The sequence below is a fragment of the Protopterus annectens genome, chromosome 10.part0, assembly GCF_019279795.1.
Source record: "Protopterus annectens isolate FY-2018-M chromosome 10.part0, PAN1.0, whole genome shotgun sequence".
Taxonomy (NCBI): domain Eukaryota; kingdom Metazoa; phylum Chordata; order Ceratodontiformes; family Protopteridae; genus Protopterus; species Protopterus annectens.
In genome coordinates, this window is record NC_056744.1 from 1,438,178,528 (window position 1) to 1,438,189,546 (window position 11,019).

General features: G+C 44.5%; 1 protein-coding gene across 3 annotated transcripts in view; it reads right to left on the reverse strand.

The window, feature by feature from the left end:
• Positions 1 to 10,793, reverse strand: part of GPSM2 (G protein signaling modulator 2) — a 1,691,855-nt gene extending 1,681,062 nt beyond the window's left edge. For 2 of the 3 annotated variants that reach the window (XM_044086064.1, XM_044086062.1), the window contains exon 1: positions 10,421 to 10,793. In XM_044086064.1, the coding sequence (XP_043941999.1) occupies positions 10,421 to 10,485 (65 nt within the window). In that variant the 5' untranslated portion in view covers positions 10,486 to 10,793. The remainder of the gene's footprint in view (positions 1 to 10,420) is intronic. The other variant, XM_044086063.1, reaches the window with a different exon arrangement.
• Between the last annotated feature and the right edge of the window lie 226 nt (positions 10,794 to 11,019).

Below are 11,019 nucleotides of genomic sequence, written 5' to 3' on the forward strand. Positions count from 1 at the left end.
TTTTGTTGGCCAATTTCTGCTGAAACAAGGGGGGTGAAAGTACAGTTTTGTACCTACCATAAATGTAGATGTCCGATAGGTATGCATCTGCAGTCATAACATATGGGTTGTCCTGCCTCAGGCAGCCCTTTGGTCGGCCGGATTCCAAAGTCTGGGTCTGGCCTCGGCTGATGTCGCACTTTCCCCGACGTCAGAGCGTCTGGGGTATAAAAGCATCAGCCGACGCCATTTTCCTCAGTGTTTCTTGCCCCAGATGCCAGGTGCCCTCTAGGAAGGCCAAATTTGGAGGAATGCCATAAATTCCAAACATTTTCCAAAATATATACATATATATACAAACAAATACACCATAATAGATCCCCCAGCTAGCTAATGGAGGGGTAAGCACCCTAGGAATACCACAGAGGGGAAGGAGGGAGGTAAACCTGACTGCAGATGCATACCTATCGGACATCTACATTTATGGTAGGTACAAAACTGTACTATGTCCTTCAAGGATGCATCTGCAGTCATAACATATGGGTAGAATACCATAGCCAATCTGGGGGAGGAGGTACTAAGAAAAGGATGATGTAGTTAAGATACCCTGCAGGACTGCTGTAGCAAAACCTGCTCTGGATCTGGAGTATAAAGGTAAATTGTAATGTTTGGCAAATGTATGCACTGAGCTCCATGTAGCAGCTTCTAAAATGTCCTTGGTAGCCACCCCTCTTAGGAAGGCTGTAGTGGTGGCTGTGGCCCTCGTGGAATGAGGCCTAATGTTTGCAGGAACAGTCCATCCATGAAAGGAGTAACAAAATCGAATGCAATTTCCTATCCACTTTGAAATTGTCTGTTTGGAAATTGCTTTTCCTTGTACCCCAGCAGCATATGCTACAAGGAGTTGGTCAGTCTTTCTGTAACTTTTAGTTCTGTCCAAGTAGTAGCGTAGTTGTCTGTGTATATCCGGAGTGTGTAGAAGTTTTTCCCCTTTATTTTGTGGATTTGGGAAGAATGTAGGCAAGTGAATAGCTTGGTTCAAGGATACCCTAGATACCACCTTTGGCATAAAAGTAGGATTGGTTCTCAATGAAACTCTGTCCTGATGGAAGATAAGAAATGGCTGTACTGCCATTAAAGCTTGTAACTCAGATACTCTTCTTGCTGAAGTTATGGCCAGAAGGAATGCAGTTTTCCAAGACAGAAACTGTAGATCCGCCGATGCTGCTGGTTCAAAGGGAGGAAGTGTTAGTTTCTCCAGCACAAAGTTGAGATCCCAAGTAGGTAAAGGTGGTTTCCTTGGAGGACTTATGTTTTTGATTCCTCTCAGAAATTGCCTGAGGAGAGGATGCGAGAAGATAGGTGGATCAACATTGTATTCTGCTGAAATTGCTGAGGCATGAATCTTAATGGAAGAATAGGACAGGCCATTGTGGAACAATTCTGCTAAGTATTCCAGAATATGTGCCATGCTCGCCACTGTCACATCTAAGCCTTTTGTTGTGTTCCAAATGAGAAATCTTTTCCATTTTGCTGAGTATGTCTTCCTTGTGGAAGGGCGGCGAGCTTCCATAATAATGTCCTTTACTCTCTGTGATAAGTTATTTTGAGGGGGGTTTATGGAATCTTCCAGGCAGTTAGCTGCAATGTTTTCAAGTTGGGATGCATGATCTTGAAATTGTTCTGCGTCAGAAGAAGTGGCCATAGGGGGAGAGGCCACGGCTTCGTTTGTGACATGCTCCTCAATAGTGGGTACCAGTGCTGCCTTGGCCAGTCTGGAGCTATCAGAATCACTCTTGGCTGTTCTGCCCTGATCTTCAGTAAAACCTTGGGCATTAATGGGAGAGGTGGGAAGGCATAGACTTTTAGAGCTTTCCAGCTGAGAGAGAGAGAGTCCACCCTCCAAGCTTGTGGGTGGTATGTCCTTGAGCAGAATGTCTTCAGTTGATGATTGTGGGGCGAGGCGAACAGATCTATCTCCGGCTTTCCCCATGCTTGTGTTAGGAGTAGAAAGATGTCTGAGTGCAGCATCCATTCGTGTGCATCCATGGTAGTTCTGCTTAAGCTGTCTGCCAGTGCATTCTCTTTCCCTGGCACGAACTGGGACTGTAGTTGGATACTGAGTTTCAAGCATAGTTCCCATAGATTCATGGCCAGCCTGCATAGAGGGTAGGAATGCGTGCCTCCTTGCTTGTTTATGTACCACATGACTGTGGTGTTGTCTGTCCTTATTAACAGGTGGCCTTGATGGAGGGAAGGTTTGAAGGCCTTGATTGCGTGCATCACTGCCAGCATTTCCTTTTGGTTTATGTGTATGCGCAGCTGCCCTTGAGACCATAAGCCCTGGTTACATTTGCCCTCCATGTGTGCTCCCCATCCTCGGTCTGAAGCGTCCGTGGTGATGGTTTGTTTTGTTCTTGGTTTGTTGAAAGGCAACCCTCTGTTGGACTGGCAGGCTTGAGCCCACCACAGAAATTCATTTTGAAGGCAAGGAATGATTGGTATCAAAGTTTCCAAACTGTGACTGTGCTGAGACCATACACTCCTTAGGTACCATTGTAATTTTCTCATATGCAGCCTGGCCTGTGGAATCAGAATTATGCAGGATGCCATGTAACCCAGGGCCTGCAGGATTTTCCTTGCAGTTAGCTGAGTTTGTCTTGTCAGATTCAAGAAGTAATCCGGAAGTTGTTTTTGTTTTTCTTCCATGAGAAAGGCCATTTGGGTGGTTGTATCTAGATCTGCACCCAAAAAGGTTATCCTTTGGGATGGAACAAGTCTTGATTTTTGGATGTTGACTGTGTATCCCAAGGCCTGTAATAGGTGGATGGCATAGTCCAAGTCCTTTATCAAATTTTTCTTGTTGTCCGCTTGTATAAGGCAGTCGTCCAGATATGGGTAGATTTGAATCCCCTGAAGTCTGCAGTGTGCAATTACTGATGCCAGGCATTTCGTGAATACTCTGGGCGCAGTAGATAAGCCAAAGGGCAATGCTGAGAATTGATAATGCTCTGATCCTGCAAGAAATCCGAGATGTCTTCTGCAACTTTGCCGAATAGGGACATGCAGGTATGCCTCCTTGAGATCTAGAGTCACCAGCCAAGACTCCTTGCCCAGCATGGGAAGAAGTTGCTGTGGGGTCAGCATCTTGAATTTTGGCACAATGAGGTAAGTATTCAGTGCGGACAGGTCGAGAATAGGCCTCCATTGATTTTCTTTTCTTGGAACAAGGAATAATCTGGAGTAAAATCCTTGGCCTTGTTCTGGAAGAGGTACCTTTTCTATGGCTTTAATTTGTATTAAGTTGTTGATCTGCTGTAAAGCCTCTGCCCTCAGATTTGGTGGCAGGTTTGGCATTCCGTTTTTTCTTGGCAAAGTGTGGAAGTGGAACCTGTATCCTTTGTCTATTATTTGCAGTGTCCATGTGTCCCTTGTAATGTAATGCCAGTTTTTTGAGAATAAAGAAAGCTTTCCGCCCAATGGTGCTTCCAATTGAGCCCTGGTCGGTGGAATCAAAGGAAAGTCATTGAGTCTGTCCAGGTGTGGTGGTTGTTGTTGCTGTTCCTGCACTACCTCTCTGGTTGGTAGGTTGCCACTGACGGCCTCTGTAGGAGCCTCTAGCTTGCCCTCTACCTTTGGGATGCCTGTTCCTGCCCCTCTGGGATCTGTCCGAGTCTGGAAAGGACCAATTCTTAGTAGGCCAGTTTCTGCTGAATCTCGGTGGTTGTACTTGCAGAAAGTCCTTAACTGTTTGCACAGATTTTGCCTTTTCTTCAAACTTCTTTAAGACCTCCTGAGCCGAGGAACCAAATAATTTTTGTTTTTCCATTGGAGCATCCAGGAGTTTAGCTTTAACATGGTCTGGTAAGGATTGTTCCTTCAACCAGGCATGCCTACGAATAACTGCCCCAGTCATAGCTGACCTACATGAAGCTTCCAGTGCATCATAACCACACTGCAAAAAATTATTACTAACCTGCTGTGAGTTATGTACCAGATCCTGAAGGGATTTACGGTCAAGGGGTTCAGAAGAGGAAAGCTTCTTATGCAATTCATCTAATAAATACTCTTGGTACTGTATCATATGAAATTGACAATTTAATGCTCTCAAGAAAAGAGTTGCAGAAGTATATACCTTCTTTCCCCATCTCTCAAGTTCTAGACTCCCTTTCAGAAGGTAGAGGATTTTTGGCAGTGGCAGCTGCAACCCTTTTTGGGCCCTGAGAAATAGTGTCTGGGTCTGCAGAATGGGTCTTGTACAGATGTAGATGAGAATCCGGGACCCTGTAGTATCTATCAGGTTTGGCAGGAGCCGGAGGGAGAGAATCAGGGGCTGTACTAACATCATTGTACACATCATCAATAACATTCAAAACAGGAGGTATAGCTAAGGGCCTATGCTGAGGTAAATGTAAAAAGGTCCTTAATCTCTTTCTAGAATCAGAAAATTCCTGACCCTGCCATTGAAAATGTTCTCTCAGAGTGTAGTGTCTTACCAAAAGAAAACTCTTCAGGAGGGGAGGCCGAAGGGATAGATTCTTCAGCAACAGAATCCTCGTAGGCCGAATAAGCCTCCTCCTGGTGATCTGACAACACAGATCCATCCGTAGACTCATCTGAAAAGTGCTAGTCAGAGGGCTCAGTCCTGGGCCTTTTGTCTGGTGGTGGTTGAGAGCCCCTGTCCGGGTGAGGCTGAGAACCTCTAATTAAAGAGATAAGATCCTCTGCAAGGCTGAGGATCTGAGAACTAGAGGAAGGTCTCTGAGAGGTAGTCTTGGGAGGCAAGGCTTTAGCAAGTTTAGCAGCTTTAGCCCTGGAAAAAGCCTTAATGGACATGGAAGCAGGGGGTCTGGCTGCACCACGTGCAGGAGTAGACTTATCCAAAGGAATGGTGTCGGACATTTCCTGGACACTGGTTTCAGTAGGTAGCTCAGTAGCCGACTCAGCCGGGGCCTCCAGGGCCGCGGTGGTCGGTTGAGTGGATTCGGTTAAAGGAAGTACCGAGGACTCTGTTTCGGACGAAACTGAGACAGTCGCAGTAGGCCTAACCGTGGTTTCAGCCGAAACTGTGGGCCGCGAATGTCTGTCCTTCTCCTTCCGTTTTTTCACCAAATGCGAAGTCGGAGTCTCCGACGGCATCTTATATGCAAAAGTAGCCCCAAAAAATTCCTCTGCAAGCTCCGACCGACGTCTAAGAGTTCGTCGGTTGAAGGAAGCACAGGCTGAACAGGCCGAGACGTCGTGGTCTGGGCCTAAGCAAGGGAGGCAGTAAGAGTGGAAATCCTTATGAGGTATTTGTTTCCCACAAGTTAAACAATTATTTACTTTATCTGACATCGGCTGAGGCAAGAAAGAGTCCCTAACGGGGTACTTAGCTTTTTCGAAGTCTTCGGTTGCTGAATCACAGGAGCTGACCTACCGGCACTTGCGAACTGCTTCTGCTTCGGGCACCATGCAGCAAGAAAGACTGAGGAAAATGGTGTCGGCTGATGCTTTTATACCCCAGACGCTCTGACGTCGGGGAAAGTGCGACATCAGCCAAGGCCAGACCCAGACTTTGGAATCCGGCCGACCGAAGGGCTGCCTGAGGCAGGACAACCCATATGTTATGACTGCAGATGCATCCTTGAAGGACATCCTGTAAAAAATCCTTGACCGTCTGCATAGATTTTGCCTTATCCTCCATTTTCTTTAAAACCTCTTCTGCTTTTACACCAAATAAAGCATCCTGCTGTAAAGGTGCATCCAATAACTTTGCTTTAACATGATCAGGCAGGGTATGTTCTTTTAACCAAGCATGTCTCCGTATAACAGACCCAGTCACTGCTGCTCTACAGGAAGCTTCCAGTGAATCAAATCCACATTGTAAAGTATGTTTGCCCACCTGTTCAACTGCATGCAACAAATCCTGCATTTCCTTGAAATCAGGCTGCTCTGAATGTGTGTTCATTTTTTGTTTTAATTGAGACATCAGGAATTGCTGATATTTCAGCATGTGAAACTGGCAATTTAAAGCCCTCATAGCTAGAGTAGCTGAGGTGTATACTTTCTTTCCCCATCTATCTAGTGCTTTGGAATCCCTTTCAGAGGGTACAGGATTTTTAGCAATAGAGGCCTTAACCCCTTTGGGACCCTGGGAAATGGTTTCTGGGTCAGTAACAGGGCTTTTATAAAGGAATTTGTGTGAGTCAGGGACTCTGTAGTATCTGTCTGGTTTGGCTAGAGCAGGAGGTAGAGAGTCTGGGTTAAGGCTAGATTCCAAGTAAACATCATCCACAATGTCTAACACAGGAGGGATAGCAAGTAGTCTGTGCTGGGGAACTCTCAGAGCCTTTTCTTAGAATCAGAGTATCCTGGCCTTCCCCAGTGGAAATGCTCCCTCATGGTATGCAAAGTTTCCCCAAAGGAGTAGTCTTCTGGGGGAGATGCTGAGGGAATAGACTCTTCAGCATCAGAATCTTCATAAGGGGGAAAACAAAATTTGAGGAAATTGAAACCTGGTCAGAGGAAGCATAATCCTCCTCTTGTCTTGGCCTTTTATCAGGGGGGGGATGGGAACCCCTGATTAGGGTAATTAAATCTTCAGCCATCTTAAGCATCTGTTTCTTAGGCATGGGGCCTTGTACTGGAGACTGATGTACAGCCTTTTTTGTTTTTAAAGGAGTTTTTAGCTTAGCATAAGATTTGATGGTGAGTGTAGTCGGTCTGAAGACACCTTCTGCAACTGAAGGTGTTTCTACTGCACTGGAATCTCCTTCTGCTCTGGAGTCGGAAGGGCCTAAAGAAGAAGGCTGCAGCGGTCTAGTACTCTCCATTTGGGAATCAGAAGCCGTCTGGAGTTCTAAATCAACGATAGTCAGGGGCTGCGTAAGCGCCTCACTGAAAACTGGAGAACCAGTGACTGGCCTAGCAGAGGCCCCGGAGTCTGGTTTGGGTCTAGGCTGCCTGTCCTTATCCTTGCATTTTTTATGCATGCTGGTCGTTGGTTGCTCCGATGGCATGGTATAATTAAATTTCCTACCAAAGTAATGTCGGGCGAAATCAAACAGACGTTTGCTCGTTTATTAAACCTAGCATAAAACAGACAACCTGTGACGTCGTGGTCTGGGCCTAGGCAAGGAATACAATAAGAATGAAAGTCCTTATGAGGTATTTGCTTCCCACAAGAAATGCAATTGTTAACTTTTTCTGACATCGGACTGAGGCAAGAAAAGGTTCCCCAATGGGGTACTTAGCTTTACTGAAGACTACGGTGTGAAATTCAATTTGAAAATCTCAGGAGTCGGCCGACCAGCACTTGCGAACTGCTTCTGCTTCGGGCACCGCGCGGCAAGAAAGACTGAAGAAAATGGCATCTGATGCCTCTTATATACCCCTGGCACACTGACGTCAGGGAAGAAGCGACAGCAACCGACGCCAGACCAAGACTTTGGAACTCTGGCCGACTGCAGGACCGCCTGACGGCAGGATAACCAAACTATGATGACTGCAGCAGTGTAACACGATGAACATCCTTGTACCTTTTCCTCTTCTGGTACTAGATGAATTGCCCCCATGTTTAGGAGGGAAAGTACTTGTTTCTGAGCCTCTGCCCACTGATTTGGGGGCACGTCTGGCAATCCGTTTGCAGTTGGCAACGTGTGGAAATTAAATCTGTATCCCTGGGACACTATATTTAAAACCCATTTATCCTGGGTTATAAGTTGCCAGTTTCTTGCACGAAGAGCCAGTTTTCCCCCCAAAGGGGCGGCTAAGAGTTAAGTGCTTGGTAATTTTAAAAGAAAGTCATTGAGACTGTGTACCATAGGGAGGTGTCTTGCTATTTCCAGATTTGGAAGTGTAGGCACCCCACTGCTTAGTTCTGAAACTCCCTTGGGACTGAAACCTTGTGCTTTTGGAATGTCTGGCTTTGGCTTGAGTGGCTCTGGAAGGAAATGGAAAGGACCAGTTCTTAATAAGCCAGTGCCTACTAAATCTTGAAGGTTGTACTTCTAAGAAACCTTTTACAGTTTGTATAGATTTAGCTTTATCTTCCATCTTTTTAGAACTTCTTCAGCCTTATTATCCAAACAGACGGTCCTGCTGCAAAGGAGGATCCAACAATTTTGCTTTAACATGATCAGGCAGAGATTGCTCCTTAAGCCAAGCATGCCTTTTAAGCACAGACCCAGTAACAGCACAGACCCAGTAACAGCAGCCCTGCAAGAGGCCTCTAAAGAATCAAAACCACATTGCAAAGTATGTTTCCCAACTTGTTCAGCTGAATGCAGTAAATCCTGTAATTCCTTAATTTCCACACAGTCAGAAATCAACATAATTTTTTGTTTAAGCAGTCCCATGATATGCTATTGGTATTTTAGCATATGGAATTGACAGTTTAAAGCCCTGATTGCAAGGTTGCCGAAGTATAAACCTTTCTACCCCATCTATCCATTGCCCTGGAGTCTCTATCAGAAGGGGTAGGATTTTTAGCAGTACAAGCCTTAATGCCCTTGGGCTCCTGAGAAATGGTTTCAGGGTTCGCAACCGAATTTTTGAAAAGGAATTTGTGGGAGTCAGGAACCCTGTCGTATCTGTCTGGCTTACGAGGGACCGGAGGCAGGGAATCAGGGGCCATACAAGATTCTGAAAACACATCAACAATGTCTAGTACAGGATGTATAGCCAAAGGCCTATGCTGAGGAAGAAGGAAATCCCTAAGCCTCTTTTTGGATTCAGAAAAATCCTGACTTTTCAAGTGGAAATGCTCCCTTAAGGTATGTAGTTTCTCCAAAAGAGAAATCCTCAGGGGGAGAGGCAGAAGGAATGGAATCCTCTGCATCACAGTCCTCATAAGTAGGAATGGACAAATCCTGTTCATTAGAAGATTCAAAAGAAACAGAGTCCTGTTCAGAGGATTCACAGTCAAGGTCAGGTTTAGGCCTCTTGGAAGGGGGGGTTGACTACCCCCGATTAGAGTAATTAAATCTTCAGCCATTTTGATCATTTGTTTTTTTTTAGGCATAGTGGCCTGAACATGTGGCCTAGGCATCGTTCTTTTAGACATAGATCGAGATTTTGGTCTTAATATTGAAGATAGTGTCAGTTTAATATACAAATCTGTAGGCCTGAATACACCCTCAGAAGCCGGTGCCTGCACAGTGGCTCCGGACCCATCCAAGGTAGAGATATCCGCGGGTTCCATAGGTGAAGCATCTAGCGGCATACCGGACTTCGAATGGGTCTCAGTAGAGGCCTGCGAATCTAAAGTAGCGGGTATCAGGGGCTGCGAAAGCGCCTCACTGAGTACCGGTGAACTGGCGACTGGCTTAGGAGAAGCGTTGTCGGCAGTTTTGGACCTCAACGGCCTGTCTCTTGTTCTTCGCGTTTTTTCGGTATTCCGGTAGTCGGATGGCTAACCAATGTCATTTCTGGATAATTAAACAGAGAACTGAAATATTTAGAAGCAAAAATGTACCAACGATGGATAGTGCGCTGATCAAATAAAGCACAAAACCGACATCAAGGTAAGTCGTGGTCAGGGCCTAGGCAAGGAATACAGTACAAATGGAAATCCTTATGAGATATTTGCTTCCTACAAGTAATGCAATTATTAACTTTTACTGACATCGGTAAGGAGCAAGAAAAAGTTTCCCCAATGGGGTACTTAGCTTTTCAGCTGAAGACTTCGGTTCTGAAACTCGAAAACAAAAATTTCAGGAGTCGGCCTACCGGCACTTGCGAACTTATTTCGGACACCACACAGCAAGAAAGACTGATGTAATGGCGTTGGCTGCATGTTTAATACCCCTGACGTCATGGAAGAAGGGACAGCATCCGACGCAGGACTCAAGACTTTGTTAATCAGGCCGACTGAGGGCAACCTGCCAGCAGATTACCCCAATGTAATGACTGCAACTATGAAACACGAAGAACATCTTCTGTAACATGTTATGGTACTTTAGATTAACCTCTTTTTATTAGATCATTAACTTTGTTTCCACTAACTTCTTAAAACATTACTTTGCATATTTACAATTAACAAAGAGAAAAAAAAAATGTACACCCAGCTGAGCAAAACTAAACAAAATGTCTTTTATTAGAATAAATAGCATGGTAAGCACTTTAGTCTTGTACAAAAAATAAAAATAAAAAAAACTTCAGTTGGATATCTGAATTTTTTTATTTTCATTTAATACATTGCATAATGCGTTATGTAAAAGAAGCCCTTTTGATGAAATCCTTCTAGATGCCGGTATTACCTAAAATTATGCAATTACAAATACTGGCTTGCAAGAATAGAGGTGCTTAAACAAAATAAAGCTCCTTAGAAGTGCAACACTACCAAAACAAGGGATGTCAAATTACTAATGAAACAACTACACTGATTTAAATTTTCCTATTGCACATTCAGTCCTCTAGACTACCTTTTCTACAAGCAAAAAGAAAAATTTGCTCTTACCTGTAACGGACATGAAAAGACTGTTCCTCTTCACGCATGCTTACTGATAAAACACCTTGAGCCATTAAGATACATCATTATCAGAAAGACCACTTCAAATGACTGGGCGCAAAAAAAATGCTACTTCAGCTGCGGAACACAGCCCATAGACTCCGTCTGTAGTGTAATCAGCTACTCAAGTCCTTAAAATCCTGGATGTCTATGCTTTCCCTCACTTACCAGAGATTTACCAGAAGATCAGTGTCCTACCATAGTTCACAAGGTTTCTGAATCAAATGCCTTTCCAGCCTCTTTAATAGTACTCTGGAAAAAAAAACAACAGGTTTGTTTGAAGTTATATATGAAAAAAAAGAACTTGCAACAAAAGTGCAAAGCCGAAGCTTGCTCAAGTGATTGTAAACATATGTCAGTCACTTAGAAGCACAAAAGAAAATACTTCATTGTAACCATGGGGATTTTAGTTGCCTGTAATGTGAGAATAGGGGTTTCTAAAGGCTGCTAGACGTGGAGTTAATTAGCACAGTACAGTAACATAATCTATTTAATGCAGACTGCTCCTAGCTTTTTATATATTTATAAGCTCTGAAAGTTACTGCAAC